Source organism: Ovis canadensis, chromosome 7, assembly GCF_042477335.2.
Source record: "Ovis canadensis isolate MfBH-ARS-UI-01 breed Bighorn chromosome 7, ARS-UI_OviCan_v2, whole genome shotgun sequence".
Taxonomy (NCBI): Eukaryota; Metazoa; Chordata; class Mammalia; order Artiodactyla; family Bovidae; genus Ovis; species Ovis canadensis.
Window position 1 is genome coordinate 69812928 of NC_091251.1, and position 20411 is coordinate 69833338.

The 20411-nt window shown below is 37.6% G+C and overlaps 1 protein-coding gene across 1 annotated transcript in view; it reads right to left on the bottom strand.

Annotated features, from left to right (window-relative positions):
- The window catches only part of AP4E1 (adaptor related protein complex 4 subunit epsilon 1), a 70413-nt gene that overhangs the window by 15488 nt on the left and 34514 nt on the right, over nt 1-20411 (bottom strand). The window contains exons 12-16 of the mRNA XM_069596534.1: nt 19305-19417; nt 19079-19197; nt 13546-13848; nt 10035-10149; nt 4103-4226 (exon numbers count right to left, since the gene is read on the bottom strand). Coding sequence (XP_069452635.1) covers nt 4103-4226; nt 10035-10149; nt 13546-13848; nt 19079-19197; nt 19305-19417 — 774 coding nt within the window. The remainder of the gene's footprint in view (nt 1-4102; nt 4227-10034; nt 10150-13545; nt 13849-19078; nt 19198-19304; nt 19418-20411) is intronic.

Genomic DNA, 20411 nt, shown 5'->3' on the forward strand with positions numbered 1-20411 from the left:
AAGTGATGGGACCAGATGCCATGATCTTCATTTTCTGAATGTTGAGCTTTAAGACAACTTTTTCACTCTCCTCTTTCACTTTCATTTAGAGGCTTTTTAGCTCCTCTTCACTTTCTGCCATGAGGGTGGTGTCATCTGCATATCTAAGATGATTGATATTTTTCCCGGCAGTCTTGATTCCAGCTTGTGCTTCTTCCAGCCCAGCATTTCTCATGATGTACTCTGCATATAAGTTATATAAGCAGGGTGACAATATACAGCCTTGACGTACTCCTTTTCCTATTTGGAACCAGTCTGTTGTTCCATGTTCAGTTCTAACTGTTGCTTCCTGACCTGGATACAGATCTCTCAAGAGGAAGGTCAGGTGGTCTGGTATTCCCATCTCTTTCAGAATTTTCCACAGTTTATTGTGATCCACCCAGTCAAAGGCTTTAGCATAATCAATAAAGCAGAAATAAATGTTTTTCTAGAACTCTCTTGCATTTTCGATGATCCAGCAGATGGCAATTTGATCTTTGGTTTTCTAAAACCAGCTTGAACATCAGGAAGTTCATGGTTCACGTATTGCTGAAGCCTGGCTTGGAGAATTTTGAGCATTACTTTACTAGCGTGTGAGATAACTGCGATTGTGTGGTAGTTTGAGCATTCTTTGGTATTGCCTTTCTTTGGGATTGGAATGAAAACTGACCTTTTCCAGTCCTGTGGCCACTGCTGAGTTTTCCAAATTTGCTGACATATTGAGTACAGCACTTTCACAGCATCATCTTTCAGGATTTGAAACAGCTCAACTGGAATTCCATCACCTCCACTAGCTTTGTTTGTAGTGATGCTTCCTAAGGCCCACTTGACTTCACATTCCAAGATGTCTGGCTCTAGGTGAGTGATCACACCATCGTGATTATCTGGGTCGTGAAGATCTTTTTTGTACTGTTCTTCTTTGTATTCTTGCCACCTCTTCTTAATATCTTCTGCTTCTGTTAGGTCCATACCATTTCTGTCCTTTATCGAGCCCCTCTTTGCATGAAATGTTCCCTTGGTATCTCTAATTTTCTTGAAGAGATATCTAGTCTTTCCCATTCTGTTGTCTTCCTCTATTTCTTTGCACTGATCACTGAGGAAGGCTTTCTTATCTCTCCTTGTTATTCTTTGGGACTCTGCATTCAGATGCTTATCTTTCCTTTTCTCCTTTGCTTTTCGCCTCTCTTCTTTTCACAGCTATTTGTAAGGCCTCCCCAGACAGCCATTTTGCTTTTTTACATTCCTTTTCCATGGGGATGGTCTTGATCCCTGTCTCCTGTACAATGTCACAAACCTCTGTCCTTAGTTCATCAGGCACTCTATCGATCAGATCAAGTCCCTTAAATCTATTTCTCATTTACACTATATAATCATAAGGGATTTGATTTAGGTCATACCTGAATGATCTAGTGGTTTTCCCTATTTCTTCAATTTAAGTCTGAATTTGGCAATAAGGAGTTCATGATCTGAGCCACAGAAATTTTCACTATCACACATTACATATAGAAAGTCTAAATAGGAAGCATATGAGAGCAGCACAAAGCCATTTCACACACAAAATATGCTTCTTTCTGACATGAAACATTGTAAAAAAATTTTAAACATGAGTCATCTTTGCCTGGACTTTGACAATAATAATGTTAATATAATACATGGTATACCTTTGTGCTATTTTTAATCAGGCCATGCAAACACAGATGTAAATTATGGCCAAACAATCTTCAAAACTGCTGCCTGCCAGGCTCCTCTGTCCATGGAATTCTCCAGGCAAGAATACCGGAGTGGGTAGCTGTTGCCTTCTTCAGGTGATCTTCTCAACCCAGGGATCAAATCCAGGTCTCTCACACTGCAGCTGGATCCTTTACAATCTGAGCCACCAGTGAAGCCCAATGAAGCAATCCTCAAAAGGGGCTTCCCTGGTACCTCAGCTGGTAAAGAATCTGCCTGCAATGCAGGAGACCCTGGTTTGATTCCTGGGTCAGAAAGATCCTCAGAAGAAGGAATAGGCTACCCACTCCAGTATTCTTGGGCTTCCCTGGTGGCTCAGCTGGTAATGAATACACCTGCAAAGTAGAAGACCTGGGTTCGATCCTTGGTGTGGGAAGATCCCCTGGAGAAGGGAAAGGCTACCCACTCCAGTATTCTGGCCTGGAGAATTCCATGGACTGTAGAGTTCATGGGGTCAAAAAGAGCTGGACACAACTGAGCGACTTTCACTCACTCACTCAACATTCAAAGACTGGGAATATACTTTGAGCTCCAGAAATTCCCATTCGAGCTAGGGTGCTGCTTTACAATAGGACTTAAGGTAAGAAATTCTAAATTGGCTTGCTATACTTTATTCTGGTTCAGACGGTAAAGCGTCTGCCTACAATGCAGGAGACCCGGGTTCAATCCCTGGGTCGGGAAGATCTCATGGAGAAGGAAATGGCACCCCACTCCAGTATTCTTGCCTGGAAAATCCCATGGACAGTGGAACCTGGTGGGCTACAGTCCATGGGGTCGCAAAGAGTCGGACACAACTGAGCAACTTCACTTTCACTTCACTTTATTCTCAGCTTGCCAGAGACTGAAAAAGAACCATCATCTCCTCTCTAAAGCTGATGCACCTTGCCAATTACCACACAGGTTCCTAATCTGAAATAATGTGTGAGCTGTGGTCCTTTTTAGATAGAAATTTTAAATTCATCCCTCACACTGCATTTCATGATAATATGGCATATGTATAACTCCTTAGCAGCTTTCCCAAATGTCTTTTCTCTGAGTGTGGTACATGTACACATATAGGATTCACAAGGTCCTATCAAGTCCCCCAGAGCCTAGTTCCAATACTAAAAAAGCAGATGCTATCATCTGTTGTTCAATAAAGGGACTACGTTTCCTCCCTGGATTGGGAGGGTTTGGGTTTTCTGTTTCTCCTTGCCTTGCCTCTCTATTCCCTGTCTAAAGTACTTAAATGCTATCACCACCACCACCATTATATGTTCATGGACCGTATCTGCACCCCATGCTTGTAATGCTGACATTAAATGTCTGGGAAGGAAAAGGGTGTCAACAGAGCAGGGGAAAAAAAGGCTAGGAAAGAGGTTTTGAACGTATGCCATTTCACTCAGTGTATCATTCTATGTTTCTCATATTCTGTCATTCTTCTGATAAATCCTTCTTATAACCATCTCACGGAAGGCTGACAAATAAAAAGATGAACATAAAATAAGGTCACTGAGTCAGTTCAAATGTCATTGTTCATATGAGATTTTATCATTTATTTCAACAATGCTGCCATTATACAAAATATTTCCGAATTCTTTTAGAAGACGCTCCTTCACAAACAAGAATGCTATTTTCATTATTTTATGTCACATTAGTATACTGATCAGTTATCCAGATTGACTACTACTTTTATGTAGTAAATTCAGCTTTTAGTTAATAACAATACTGACAGCAATGACAATTATTAATTATATTAGCTACCATTTATCAATCACTTATTATGTATTGGGTTGTACAAGGCACTTTGCATACATTATCTCATTTTATTAACTTGATCATAATTTCTAATTTATTCATATTTCAAAAATAAAAATTACCTAAAAGGATGGAGATCTGGTTCCATGTTTAGATGTTTAGACAAATATATCACCAAATTTCAAGGTGGCTGTAAAGAGGCTCTGAAAGCATTCTGAACAAAATATACAGCTTTCTCAAGTAAAGTCTGTCACCTGATTTTACGTTCATCTATGTATTTGTCAATTTCCAATGAGATGGTTTTAAGAAGTAGATTATGAGGAATGTGGAATGATATGTTGAATACTCACCTGGGTATATAAGTTCTGATACACCACTTTAAAAATGTGTGTGTGCATACACAATATATAGTAATAACACACACAAAGTATGTATACTTTCTATACTGTCTTGGAAGCAAGCTCTCTTAAAGTATAACGACAAGCTGTACACTATCAGTACTTTGAAAGCAATAAATAGAAACAACAACCCATGCAGAATTTAGCTTTCAGGAATCCTTCAACATTTAAAGACATTTAAACACGCCCATGTTCTCAATTTTAATAAGAAAGGGACTTACTCTTTTAGTCCAGTCTCTGTACTATTCCCAGATACATCTGAACCAAGAGAAATGCCAGCAGGAGACTGTCGTCCAGTGAAGCCAGATGAAGAAAAAGAGAGTCCATATGGTTCAAAATTGAGAACTAGAATTTTAAAACAAAAACAGAGGTTCATATTTAAAACAAAGCAAAAATTATGAAAAAAAGGCAAAAATTATCAAAGGCACCATTTAATACTGAAATAAAATAACAATGCTAGGATTCAGTGACAATTTTTAAACTGGAAAAGGCTTGGGAAATAATCTAATCAAATATTTATAGTAATAATAACAAAGCAGCTATTATTTATTGAATCTCTACTACAGTTTTCACACAATTAATTTATCAAAGACAAACAGTCTTTCATTTTTTTACCTCCCTTCAAAGCTAAAAACAATTCAACCAGGAAAGACAACTGATAAGTCAGGTCTACTGAAAAGTTGCTCTTCTCATGCAAAAATGTTTAATGAACTATGAACGAAGATCTCACTGTGTTTTTGTTTCACAAAATGCTCTTAGGCACATTCCTGTACCAACTGATCTGATGGGACCCTCAATGTAAAATCTCCCTTACTGACAAAGAACAAGGTTTACCCAGGTTCAGATTTCTTTGAGTCTGTATACCCAAATGATTCATCCAGAGCCACAAAATTCATATTGTGATTGTGGTAGAGCACATATTGATATCCACTCTCCTCTTCTTTGTAAGTTCTAGAACCTCCCATTCTTAACTAGGTAAATAGCCACCCAGAAAAGAGATAACATTTCCAGACTCTTCTACCATGTGACTGAATTCTGACCAATGAAATTATGTGCACATTTTGTGCACAACTTCTGGAAGGAATCCTCCTGGAAGAAAAAAAACTTCCTCTCTTCCTTCCTCTTTTATGTTCATAAAGCCATCATCGATACTAGGCTGCCTACTTCCAGATTTCTTTAATGGGAAAAAGCAATACCCTGTGCCTTGCATAAGGCCCCGTTTTCTAATATGCTATTTAACTAAATTTAATCCTAAATGGCACATTATCTCTTTGGATTGACTATTTACAATACAAAGTGAAGTTGCTCAGTTGTGTCTGACTCTTTGCGATCCATGGTCTGTAGACTGCCAAGCTCCTCCATCCATCGGATTTTCCAGGCAAGAATACCAGAGTGGTTTGCCATTAAAGACTTTCTTAAATAATAAAAAGTATCTCAGAAAATAAAATGTAAACTTCTGCAATTATTATCCTCTTTTACAAATGAGGAAACTGTAGTCAAGAGCCTACAATGAAGACACCCAAGAGTACCAAGACAAGAAATGGAAGAGGCAGACAACATCAGATACTCTGGTTCCAGAACTACACCCTCAATCATATTACACACTGTCTCCTTCAAAGGAACACCACCTAAAGTCTAATAAATAAATCAGCCTGTTTGTTAGCTAAATGAAAGATATAGAAGAGAACTACTTCTCAGTAGAAAAAAATAATGGGCTTATTAATAATAACCAGTTCTTGATGTAGGTTGGGTGTTAAATAGATTGTGAAATAGAACTTTCTTTTGTCTGTAAAGTGAACATCAGCAGTTTCCAAGATAACCAAGAATAAGCTGACTTCACAGAATTTACAAATCTTTTTATACCCACAACCAGGCTTTCAGAGACACAGATACAAAAGATATAGGAGTAAGACTCAAAAATCTGTATCATTTTTTCAGAACTCTGTGATTCTGATTCTTAATCACGTTTGGAAACCACTTGTCTAAGTCATTCTAAGGTCCTTTTCAGCTATAATATCCTCTCATTTTAAGCTTTCAAATCATTTGGTTTAACCTTCTATCCCATATTGGCCTCTTTTAAATAGCATCTGTGACAGTCAGCCATCCAGCCTCTGCACTGACACTTCAGTAATAGATCTCAAGAAATGTTTCAAGAGTTTAAGACAAAGAGCACATCAAGATAAGAAGTTTAAGCAAAGACCAGAAAGAATTCAAAATTAGAGGCAGAAAAGACTAGACATGAAAGAGGACAATATCTGGAGAATAGTGAGATAAAATTCTGATTGTGATACAGAAGAATTAAAGACTGTCATCTAAGAAAGGCTGAGAAAGGCTTAACATTGAGAATAACATTCAAACCACATTATTTTCACTAAGTGAAATTTCTCAAGATTCTTACAGAGATAAATGACTAGAGAGACAAAAATTGGAGAGAGTTAACTAGATGAATATGTGCAAACTGAGGAGCAGGAAGAGAATAATGCTATACAGAGAGTCAGGAGAAGACAGAAGATGGCTGATCTGAAAGTTAACGGATATGTAGAAGTTAGCCAGATGAAGGGCAATTCATACAGAAGACAAAGCATGAGCCAGAAGCAGAGAGAGTCCTTGGGAGTTGGGAGCTACCAAGAAAAATCCAGGTGAGAAATTAAAATATAAACTATCCTGGGCATAAGTAATTCAGTATTTAACTTGTTTGTATCCTTCACAACTTTAGAGGCCTTGACTATATGCACATTTCTTCTTTATCTAATCTTGTACTACAGTTCTTTTATACCTTGATCATTTGGCTATACTTCTCTGACTACCCCCAGCTCTTATTAATTTTATTTTTTGAGAGACCAACAGTCTCAACTTGATGTGGTTTTCAAAAATCCTTAAGTTTGTAGACAGGAGTTGTTGCTGCTGCTGTTCAGTTATTAAGTGGTGTCCAACTCTTTCTGACCCCACGGACCGCATGCAGCACACAGGCTTCCTTGTCCTCCACTATCTCCTGGAGTTTGCTCAAACTCTTGAGTCGGCGATGCTCTCTAACCAGCACATCTTCTCCTGCCCCCTTCTCCTTTTATCATCAATCTTTTCCAGCATCAGAGTCTTTTCCAATGACTCAGCTTTTCACACCAGATGGTCAAAGTATTGGAGCTTCAGCATCAGTCCTTCCAATGAATATTCAGGGTAGAATTCTTTTAGGATTGACTGGTTTGATCTCCTTGCTGTCCAGGGGACTCTCAAGAGTCTTCTCCAGCACAATTCAAAACCATCAATTCTTCAGTGCTCAGCTTTCTTTAAGGTCCAACTCTTATATCTGTACAGGACTACTGGAAAAACCATAGCTTTGACTACATGGACCTTTGTTGGCAAAGTGATATCTCTGCTTTTTAATATGTCATGTAGGTTTATCATAGCTTTCCTTCCAAGGAGCAAGTGTCTTTTAATTTCATGGCTGCAGTCACTGTCCACAGTGATTTTGGAGTTCAAGAAAATAAAATCACTGCTTCCACTTTTTTTCCCATCTATTTGCTATGAAGTGATAGGACTGGATGCCATTATCTTTTTTTTTTTTTAACAGAATAATCCACACTGATTCTTCAATGTTTCTCTTGGGTATAAACTGGTAGTAAGTTTGTTCCTCACTATCCCACCTATTTTTGCCAATTCTTAGTATCTTACAATATTTTCCTGAAATTTGTTGTTAACATGCTTGGCATTTTTCTACCCCAGAGAGTGAAGTACTGTATCCCTCATAAAAGTGACATTTAACTATAAATTATTTATAAAAATTTCAAACAAGATCAGTATCAGAACCAACTGACACTTGAAAGATTCCAGAATTAACAACTTTTTAGGCTGAAAATACCTATTTTTCACCAGCTTTTTACTTCCTGTCATTGCCATCAAATCATTAAGATGCATGATTTTATAACTTACCTTCAAGTACTTACTAAAGCACTTACTATGTCCTGTCTTGTAACTGATTCCCTTTCCATGATGGAACAGACAGTCTAGGCTCATGAAATTTCAATTCTACCTTAGGGAACTTGTAAGAAATAGATTTGGAAGGAGAGAGGAAGAGCCTAATTTGACAGTTTAACTCCATTTATAATAATGAATCTATGACTAAAAATGTTACTTGGCAAATTAATATACTAGCTTGAGGAGTTTCAGGGCTATTATATTTGTCTCAGCCACTTAACTTATTTTAAGAAAGAAGTCAGGGAGTGCCAGAAATTAGGCCCCTTGTCCTACCTTCCCTTCCCTATTCTAGCCTTGAATTGCAGTAATAACAGCAACTGATGGGGAATTCCTGGTGGTCCAGTGGCTAGGGCTGTGCGCTTCTGCTGCAGGGAGCACAAATTCAATTCCTGATGGGGAACTATGATCCCCTATGCCATAAGGCACAGCCAAAAAAAAAAAAAAAGAGCAACTTATAACCCCCAAACATTTGAAAATAAGGAAATATGGCAACTGGACCATGTCTCCCACTCTGGAACTCTGCATTTTTCACTCTGTACCTTGGATATCATAAGACATACACTAGAGTCAGAGGTTGGGGAATTATAATTTAAAATTTTAATTTCCCCCTCTATATATTCTATCAATATATGAGGGTTAAATAAGAAGGAAACTGATTATCCTTTGACGGAAAATTGAACTTTCTACACTATTAGGTATCACTGTACAAAATAATGTATTAAACTATAAAGAGAGCTGAGCACTGAAGAATTGATGGTTTTGAACTGTGGTGTTGGAGAAGACTCTTGAGAGACCCCTGGACTGCAAGGAGATCCAACCAGTCCATCCTAAAGGAGATCAGTCCTGGGTGTTCATTGGAAGGACTGATGTTGAAGCTGAAATTCCAATACTTTGGCCACCTGATGCGAAGAGCTGACTCACTGGAAAACACTCTGATGCTGGGAGGGATTGGGGGCAGGAAGAGAAGGGGACGACAGAGGACGAGATGGTTGGATGGCATCACCAACTCAATGGACATGGGTTTGGGTAGACTCCAGGAGTTGGTGATGGACAGGGAGGCCTGGCGTGCTGCGGTTCATGGGGTCACAAAGAGTCGGACACGACTGAGCAACTGAACTGAACTGAAACCTTAAAAGAGAAAATATTTCTACTTCTGCAAAAAAATACCATCAAGTCGATTATATAGATGTTTATACTTTTTGGTTTTATCGTAGGATCATCCATTTACTTGAACTTATATGCCTAGCACAGAGCCTGAATTAATAAGTACTCAAAAAAATCATTAAAGAATGAATAGAAGGCAAAGACACCCCACTCCACCCCTACTCTTGCCTGGAAAATCCCATGGATGGAGGCGCCTGGTAGGCTGCAGTCCATGGGGTTGCTAAGAGTTGGACACGGCTAAGCAACTTCACCTTCACTTTTCACTTTCACGCACTGGAGAAGGAAAGGGCAACTCACTCCAGTGTTCTTGCCTGGAAAATCCCAGGGACAGGGGAGGCTGGTGGGCTGCCATCTATGGGGTTGCACAGAGTCGGACACGACTGAAGTAACTTAGCAGCAGCAGCAGTAGAACAAAAAAGGACCTTTTAGCATTAAACTTTTTAGTATTAACATTCTGAATTCCTATATATATGTCAATGGTCTCCCTTTATTCATATCCCATCTACCATCAAATATTTCTATAATCTCCTCTTGACTAAAATCATGAGAGGTCTTTCCCTGATATCCTACATTTTTAAAATATAAAGTTATTATTTCCTTTCTTAGCTATTACTAAACTCACTGATTAGATATACAAGATTGTTCAGAATGAAAATGAAACTCACTAGTCCATAGTAACCAGTAACCATTTTTTTTCTGAAGCTTTTCTGCAGGTATGCTCACAGGAACATCTGTCAGCCCTTTAGTACAGTGACCAAAATGATAATTCTACCTTCAAGTTCTTAAAATTATAGGATGATCTGAGGCACTTATGTACATGAAACCTATGACTTTTGGAACCCCTCTTTTTTTTTTTTTTCTGTTTACCCCAAATAAGGCCAGGGTGAACAAGTCACAAGCAGATTTAAAGCGGAATAATAAATCTTCTCAGTTATATACTTACATGACTATGATATCAACTGCATGAAAAAGTGATGTCCCTACAATGTAACTTATTATAAACTCATGAAAAATTACCTTTTTCCTGAGAAAGCTTTTCCTCCTGCCGTTGGTGGTGAGGTTTGTAAGGCGCTGCCCCCTGTGTTAGTTCTTCAGCCACAAAACCATCCAGAAAAGATAAGGAAGCATCTACCTAAGTAAAGCAAAAATTAGGAATTAAAACACCGAGCCTACATAGTAAACTGCACAATCATATAAGTAATTTTAGCCCACATTTCCTAAAAATAATTTTTAAGTGAAAAATAGAACTTCAATTCTAAATTGCTACTCAACTCTCTAGCTTTTTAAAACATCAAATCCCTCAGCTCTAAGAATCTAACAATATAAGTCATTTGTACTTATTATTAATTCACTGCACTACAGAATACATTTTTGAGCATCCAATATATTAAAGAATCATGTTGGATGCTAATTATTCAGAAAAGGGAAGACACAAGACCTGCCCTCATGAGACTTGTAACTTACTAGAGGAGAAGACATATACACTATGCACTATACTGTCTTCATTAGTTTCCTCCTGCTGGGGGCTAAAAACAAGGTGGTGGAAAAGGCTAGCTCCTTCTGGAGGCTCCAGGAGAGAACAGGTTCCTTGTCTCTTTATAGAGGCATTCCTCGGCTTACGGGTATATCACTCCAATCTCTGCTTCTATTGTTACTTTGCCTTCTCCTCTCTTCATGATTGTATCATGCCTACTCAGATAATCCACGTTAATCTCCCCATTACAAAATTCTTAATCAAACCTACAAAGTCCCTTTTAGCACATAAAGTAACATATGCACAGGCTCTGGGCTTCTCAGGTGGCACTAGTGGTAAAGAACCCATCTGAGAATGGAGTTGTAAGGGACATGGGTTTGATCCCTGGGTCAGGAAGATGCCCTGGAGTAGGGCATGACAACCCACTCCAGAATTCTTGCCTGGAGAATTCCATGGACAGAGGAGCCTGGTGGGCTACAGTCCATGAGGTTGCAGAGTCAGACACAACTGAAGTGACTTAGCACACACACACATACGTACAGGCTCCAGGGATTGAGATGTGAATGTCTTGCGGAGGGCTGTTATCCAGCCTCCCACACTGATTTCACTATCTTATTCCTTTCAACGGCAACAGTTCAATAGCAACAGAACTGGACATGGAACAACAGACTGGTTCCAAATAGGAAAAGGAGTACATCAAGGCTGTATATTGTCACCCTGCTTATTTAACTTATATGCAGAGTACATCATGAGAAATGCTGGGCTGGAAGAAGCACAAGCTGGAATCAAGACTGAAGGGAAAAATATCAATAACCTCAGATATGCAGATGACACCACCCTTATGGTAGAAAGTGAAAAAGAACTAAAGAGTCTCTTCATGAAAGTGAAAGAGGAGAGTGAAAAAGTTGGCTTAAAACTCAACATTTAGAAAACTAAGATCATGGCATCCAGTCTCATCACTTTATGGCAAATAGATGGGGAAACAGTAGAAACAATGGCTGACTTTATTTTTCTGGGCTTAAAAATCACTGCAGATGGTGACTGCAGCCATGAAATTAAAAGACGCTTACTCCTTGGAAGGAAAGTTACGACCAACTTAGACAGCATATTAAAAAGCAGAGATATTACTTTGCCAACAAAGGTCTGTCTAGTCGAGGCTACGGTTTTTCCAGTGGTCATGTATAGATGTGAGTTGGACTATAAAGAAAGCTTAGCGCCGAAGAATTGATGCTTTTGAACTGTGATGTTGGAGAAGACTCTTGAAAGTCCCTTGGATTGCAAGGAGATCCAACCAGTCCATCCTAAAGGAGATCAGTCCTGGGTGTTCATTGGAAGGACTGATGTTGAAGCTGAAACTCCAATACTCTGGCCACCTGATGTGAAGAGCTGACTCATTGGAAAAGACCCTGATGCTGGGAAAGATTGAGGGCAGGAGGAGAAACGGACAACAGAGGACGAGATGGTTGGGTGGCATCATCGACTCAATGGACATGGGTTTGGGTAGACTCCAGGAGTTGGTGATGGACAGGGAGGCCTGGCGTTTGCGGTTCATGGGGTCACAAAGCGTCAGACACAACTGAACAACTAAACTGAACTGAACTGATTCCTTTCTACCTAGAAATGTTTCTTCACAAATCTGTGGAAAATTAACTTAATTTCAACAAAGTACAAGAATAGACAGGTTAAATGAAAAGAAATAAAAAGATGAAAAAAGAATAAGAAGAAAAGGAGAAAAAGAGAAAATTAAGTGAGAAAGGAAAACAAGATACACAAGAGGATACAGCAATAACCACCTCAGAAACCACAAATCTGCTTCTCCTGATTTAGCTAAGTATATACAATCAGCTCAGATAATTTAGAAATGCAGGTAATTCTCAAAAATTTAATTGGCATTCACACTCTGAATTTGGAAAAGTTTTGTTTTGATAAGATTCTTAAATAGATGAAGCTATGTCATCATCCTTCTCTTTCACTGATAGAAAGAGAAGTAGAGTTACTGACTAGCTTAATAGCATATGTATTCATACAGTCTCAGGAATGTTAAACCAAGGCCTCTGCCCATGAGGAGCTAATGAAAAAAATTAATGAACAAAGGTTCAAAATGAATACAAGCCATGAATGTGCTTAGTCACTTCAGTCATGCCCGACTCTTTGCAACCCTATCCACTATAGCCAGGTTTCTCTGTCCATGGGATTCTTCAGGTAAGAATACGGGAATGACATTTCCTCCTCCAGGGGATATCCCTCACCAGAGATCAAACCTGCATCTCCATCTGAATCGTAATTAGTGGGAATGCCCATCCTCTCCTCTAGAATATGACATCTAACATAAAAATCTGAAAAATCTGACTTTCTCCTTGAAGTTTTCAGATTCACACCAATCTGAAGGAGAACTCTAGGTGAAATGTAACTAAGTGCTTTGCCTAAAAGGGGCAGGTGCTGAAAGCAGGTAGGAGAAGGAAAGGTGAGTGATCAGTTTCCAAAGTAGTAAAGATTTAGATGGTAGATCCATAAAATAAAATGGAGAAAAACTTTTCTTACATTCTCAAAGAGAGTAATAATAAAATGATATATTAGAGAAGTTCGAAGGAGATAAAATTTTTAATTTCTCAAATTATTACATGTTAAAAGAGATTGTCACAGAATATAAACTCCTTCCACGGCAGTTCTCCAGAACAGATTAGTCTTCCTTACTATTTAGGATCACTACTGAACTAGAGGAGAAGGGGGCAACAGAGGATGAGATGGTTGGATGGCATCACTCACTCAATAGACATGAGTTTGAGCAAATTCAGGGAGACAGTGAAGGACAAGGAAGCCTGGAGTGCTGCAGTTCATGGGGTCGCAGAGTCAGACACAACTTAGCGACTGAACAACAACAACTGAATAGAAGCTCTCAAATGCTCTCTCACACTAACATGAGAAAAATGCCAACCTTCATCTTAAGTGCTACAGAAATTACATTTTGGTACATTATCGATATATCTCAAATGCAAGAATTATTCTTTTTAAACACAATGCAACCCTTAAAAAGACAGAATGCAGATGTCTTACCACCATGTCTTCACAACTCTTATCAAGTGGAAGTAAGCTCTTCATCAATTTTACATTCTCATGCAAGTGTTTTAATTCAAATGCATGCTGTCTCAAGCAAGTATCCAAAGATGTGGTAAATTCCTGGATTAATCTCTCAACTATATTAGAAGAGTGTGCTTGGGGTGTCAACTTGGTCACAGCAGCTATTATCCAGGCTTTTGTTTCTGAAGAAATGGAGTCATTCATAAGTAACTTGTAGAGCTTGGTTATAACTTCCTCTGGTGTTTCCTTATTTAAGAGATAGGAATACTCCCCTAACACCTGTAAGTAAAACAAAGTAATGAATATATGCAAACATCAAGTTAGATAGCAATTATACTCAGAAATCTAAACAAAGTGTCTGCAGAGTAAATTTAATCTATACTAAGCATATTCTCTGGAGAAGGCAATGGCACCCCACTCCAGTACTCTTACCTGGAAAATCCATGGACTAAGGAGCCTGGTAGGCTGCAGTCCATGAGGTCGCTAAGAGTCGGACACGACTGAGCGACTTCACTTTCACTTTTTCCTTTCATGCACTGGAGAAGGAAGTGGCAACCCACTCCAGTATTCTTGCCTGGAGAATCCCAGGGATGGGGAAGCCTAATGGGCTGCCGTCTGCGGGGTCGCATAGAGTCGGACACGACTGAAGTGACTTAGCAGCAGCAGCAAGCATATTCTCACAGTACAAAAATTATTAAAAATAAAATTGCATATTTTAGGTCAAAATTACACCATGAATTGGGGAGGAGGAAATGGCAACCCACTCCAGTATTCTTGCATGGAATATTCCATGGACAGAGGAGCCTGGCAAGCTACAGTCCATAGGCTCACAAAGAGTCAGATATAACTAAGCAACTGAACAATAACAACATGAACTGGAAGTGAATACAAAAAGGACTTTCACATTTTTATTATTAACAATATATAAAGCATCATATCTTTACAAGTTAGCTTTCTTCTGAACTTCCAGTTTGGATGTTGGTTTTTACAAGCACTTTCACATTCTGTTACTATTTTCCAATAACCATTTAATAAGTGGTTACCACACACTAGCATGCGTAAGAGCCACCTGAAATGTTTCACAAAAATACAGATTTCTGACTCTACTCCCAGATAATATGATTTAGTATGTCTGTGGTGGGGATCTACAATACACATTCTGAACAAATACTATCTGATTCTGATACAGATGATCCACACAGAGACTTTGAGGAACAAAGATCTATGTTACACAGTCTCTTTTCTACATCTAACTTATTCAGGTCTCAATACCATCACCAAAAGAATTTAATCAACATCTATAGAACACACCACCCAACTATAAGCAGAATACTTTTCGAGCACCCATAGAACAGTTAACAAGACAGACTATATCTTAGGCCATAAAATAAACCTCAAGAGACTTAAAAGAACTGAAATCTTAAGAGTATTTTCTCTGACAACAAACTAAAATCAGTAACAGGAAGGACAACAGGAAATTTTCAAGACACTTGAAGACAAAACAACACCCTATCTTTCCATTAAATAAAAGAGGAAAGAACACTCCCTAACAGTCTATGAAGCCAGTATGACCTTGATACTAAAACCAAATAGAGTAGGAAAAGAAAAACAAAACAAAAAAAAGGAAAGAAAAAAGAACATCCCCCATAAACAGAAATGCAAAAATTCTTAACATAGTCTCAAGAAATCTACAAAAAAAAAAATTATAGATTAATAAGTGAATTTAGCAACACTGTAGAGTATAACATCAAAATACAGAAATAAACCACTAATCTATGAAAAAGGAGGCAAGACTAAGATAGAGAAAGGAACAGTCTCTTCAATAAGTGGTGCTAGGAAAACTAGACTGCTGCATGTGAAACAATAAGACTATAACATTTCCTCACATCACATACAAAAATAAACTCAAAATGGATTAATGATCTAATTGTAAGACCTGAATCATACAACTCCTAGAAAAGAACATTCTTTAACATAAATTGTAACAATATTTTCTTGGATCTGTCTACTAAGGCAAAAATAAACAAATGGGACCTAATTAAACTTAAAAGCTTTTGCACACTAAAGGAAACCATCAACAAAATGAAAAGACAACCTACAGAATGGGAGAAAGTATTTGCAAACAATGAAACCAACAAGGACTTAATTTCCAAAATATACAAACAATCCATACAACTCAGTATCAACAAGACAACTCAGTGAAAAAATGAGCAGAAGACCTGAATAGACATTTTTCCAAAGAAGACATAAAGCTGGCTAACAGGCACAAGAAAAGATGCTCAGCATCACTAATTATTAGAGAAAAGCAAATCAAAAACCTCAGTGAGATATTACCTCACACCTGTGAGAATGACTATTCTCAAAAAGTCTACAAAAAACAAATGCTGGAGAGAATGTGGAGACAAGGGAACTCTTCTACATGATTGGTGGGAATTTAAATTGGTGAAGCCACTATAGAAAACAGTATGGATGTTTCTTTAAAAAATACAAAAGAGCTGCCAATATAATCTAGCAACTTAACTCCTGGGCATATATATCCAGAGGAAACCATAATTTGAAAAGATACATGCATCCCAATGTTCAGTGCAGCACTATTTACAATAGTCAAGATATGGAAGCCACCTAAATGTCCATCAACATACTGAAAGGATAAAGAAGATATGGTGTGTGTGTATGTGTATGTATACACACACATACACACACACACACACACACACACACAATGGAATACTGCTCAGCCATAAAAAAGAATAAAATAATGCTATTTGAAGCAACATGGATGGAACTAGAAATTATCATACTAGGTGAACCAAGTGAGAAAGAAAAAGACAAATACCATATGATATAACTTATATGTGGAATCTAAAATGTGACAAAAACCAATTTATCTAAGAAACAGACTCACAGAGAAAACAAACTTATGGTTATCAAAGAGGGAAGGGGATAGGGGAGATATAAATTAGGAATTTGGGATTAGCCTATACAAACTACTATATATAAAATAGATAAATAACAATGTCCTACTGTATAGCACTGGGAACTATATTCAAAATCTTATAATAAATCAAAATGGAAAAGAATATGTATGTATATGTATAACTGAATCACTTTGCTGTATGCTAGAAATTAACACACACTGTAAATCAACTATATTCAATAAATAAAAATTAAAAAAAAAAACAAACCAGTGGTTACCAGTGGAACGAGGGAAGGGGGGAGGAGCAAGTTAGGCATAAGGGATTCAGAGATACAAACTGCTATGTATAAAATAGATAAGCAACAAGGATGTACTGAACAGTACAGGAAATTAGACCCATAATCTTATAATAACCTTAATGGAATATAATTTGCAAAAAAAAGAATCAATATGCTGTACACTTGAAACTAACATTAATACTGTAAATCAACTATACTTCAATTAAAAAAAAGAATTTGAAGTTTCTCCTAAATTTGTATCACTTTCGCATCACCAGAACCCGAACCCTAACCCTAACCCTAACCTGAACTATCTTAAATCAGGGACCATCTGTATCTAAGTATAAATCTAACAAAACACGTACAGGATTTGTATCCTGTAGAAAAAGAAACACTCTAAATATATGAACATATACAAATGGCTACCAAATACAGCAATCAATTTAGGAAAAGATTATCAATGCTAAAACCACTGATGAAAGACAGCTGAAGAACAGATGTTCACACAGTCTCACAGAATCACCTCACAGATTAGTTCTAAATTAGTAATAAGAAATTGCACCTCTACAATGGAGAGAATACGAAGATTGCTATCTTAACCAAAGAAATTAACAAGCACCAATAATTGGAGGAACTGATATTATATACATCCTGATACGATGTAGTGGGAAGTACATATTGGCAATGTTGTATTTTTGCTAAAATGTTTACCTGAACCAGATATAGTCCAATTCAGAATGCTGAACTTTCTATAAGTCAACAGTATTCATCCAAAAAAAATAACAATGTCATGAAAACAAACAAACAAAAACTGAGGATCACTGTAAAATAAAGAGGCTAAAAGAAAAACTAAATGCAATTTGTGAACCTTGACTGGATATGGGGTAAGGAGGAATAGAAAAATAGTCATAGGAGACATTATTTTGGACAACTGGATTAATATGAATATGTACTCTTGCCTGGAAAATCCCATGGACAGAGGAGCCTCGTAGGCTGCAGTCCATGGGGTTGCTAACAGTCAGACACGACTGAGCAACTCCACTTTCACTTTTCTGCATTGGAGAAGGAAATGGCAACCCACTCCAATGTTCTTGCCTGAAGAATCCCAGGGACAGGGGAGCCTGGTGGGAGGCCGTCTATGGGGTCGCACAGAGTCAGACACAACTGAAGCGACTTAGCAGCAGCAGCAGCAGAATGTGACTCTTGGGAGATTTATATTGAATTCTTTTATAGGGGAAGCGTTATGATGTCTGCAACTCAATTTAAACTGGCTCAACAAAACAAACTGTATATACATAGATCCAGCTATATATAGAGACGTAGATAAAGCAAGGTGGTTAAAAACATTCACTGGGAATCTAGATGAACAGTACAGGGGTATTTATTATGCCACTTTTCACCTTTCTAATAGATGAGAAAAGAATTCTTAAATAAAAGTCTGGGTAAAATTTAACATACTAACATTTGACAAAACCATAAAATATTAAAGTGTGAACATCCTATGACCCAGAGATGCACTTCTCCAAATCTCCCCCTAGAGAAATGCTCATTCACATGCACAGGAAAGAATATACGAAGGTGACAGGATGTATATGATTATGTAAATTTATACTTTACAAAATTGTAACCTCACTTTGCAAAGAGATGATCTCCCTTGCAGACTTTGATGAAGCAAGCCACCATGTTGGGAGGCCCACATGGCAAGAAACTGAGGACAACTCTTGGAGCCAAGGGCAGCCAACAGTCAACAGTCTGAACATCAAACCTTCAGCCTTAGAGCTACAAGAAACTGATTTCTGCCAACAACCACACGTGAACCTGGAAGCAGATCCTTTACTAATCAAGTTTCAGATGAAACAGCAGCCCCAAGGGACACCTAGATTGCAACCTTAAAAAGCCTTAAGCAGAAAACCCAGCTAAGCCATACCTGAACTCCTAACCCACAGAAACTGTGAGACAACAAAATGTATATTGTTTTAAGTTTGTGGTAACATGATAATGCAACAATAGAAAGGTAGCATACCACAGCTTCATGAGTATTCACATATTCATATATAGATTCACAACAAATGCACTGTACACAGACAGGCATCTAAATAAACACCCATATTTAAAAGACTATTCAAGTAAGATGGCAGAGAGAATGAATACACAAGTAAATAGGTAAGTGATAGAACATAGCCACTGGGAAAGAAAACCAGCAGCTGAAGGAGTTAACAGATCTGAAATAAATGATTTCTGAAGAAATACATTATTAGTATTTGTCATTATAAAAATTATTATAAACATTTGTGAGTCAATGTACTTTGCTTACCCAACTCATAACTTGAAGAAATCTCTGTGGATAGAACACATTTTCCATATCTAGTAAAGTAAGATAAGACTGAACTGCATAAAGTCTTAATTGTTGATTTTCTGTTTCATCATCAAAACCTACAAAGGAATTGATATACCATTTTAATTTCCATTAAATTCTCCAAGGACTCTGTAATAAAAACATTTAATTTTAAAATCTTTGCAGAATGCAATAGTTTACTAACCTTCTGCTAGCAGTCTCAAAAAGTTATTGGGAATATCAGGATGCATCACATCTCCTCCCACTGAAAATACAGCATTCATTGTCTGAATAAACCACGCATTATCAGGAGCATATGTGTCCACAGTGTTAAGAACAAGTACACTTCCAAATGCCACTTATTAAAATTACCCTTTCTGAATCAATCTTTACAAAAATAACCCTCAATTCATCCCAGTTTGGCATTTATAATTTTAACTTCTACCAAAAAATTTTTCTATACTCTAGCTTTGTGTAAAATAGGTGTTCAGTAAAGCTTATTCAGTAAACTTAGTAAACCAGTTCATGTTGCTTTATCTAGCACCATATCTTGGACATAATAGGCACTCAGTTAAATGTGAAATAACTGAAAGAAATAATCCAGCTGACTGTGGACTAACACATAATGGAAAATGATATGCACTTCAGAGAGGTTAAGTGTTGTGATATGTCTTTCTGAACAATTGTTTGCCCTCTTTTCTAATCTGTTCCTCTTCAGTTCTAAAATTCTACCATTCTGCTAGCCAGGGCTATAGCACTGGCGAGGACAAAACTATATTTAAGCATTCCAAGACAATTTGACTGACGTTACTCACTCATTCATTCAATATTAGATTTAAACAACAAACATCTTAAAAAGAATGCTGAGTAACCTTGGGGCCTGTAAAGTTCATCTGACTTTTTAAAAACAAATGTGAAGAAAAGTAACATGTGGAGTTTGTGACCATTCCCAGTATAAGCAATTATGCTTATTCCCAAATAAGCAAATTTTAGCATACTGATATCCTCACCAGTCTCCCCCAAACAATAAGAACTTTTACTCAGGGACTGAGTAGGAAGTAAAGTCAAAGACAAGGAGGGATAAAAGAAGAATCAAAGAGATTCCTGTATACTCCTGTTGATAATACGGCCCAGTAGAATAAAAAGAACCAGGAAAAAAGTCATCCCCCAGGAAGTCTACACAACTTTTTGTTGTTAACAATAAGAAAGGCTCGAACATCAGGAATGGAAGTTATTGCTGGGCCTCTGAACTTCACCCCTACAAGTGACTATGTCTATACCAATCAATTTAAAGTCACTGTGTAACACACTG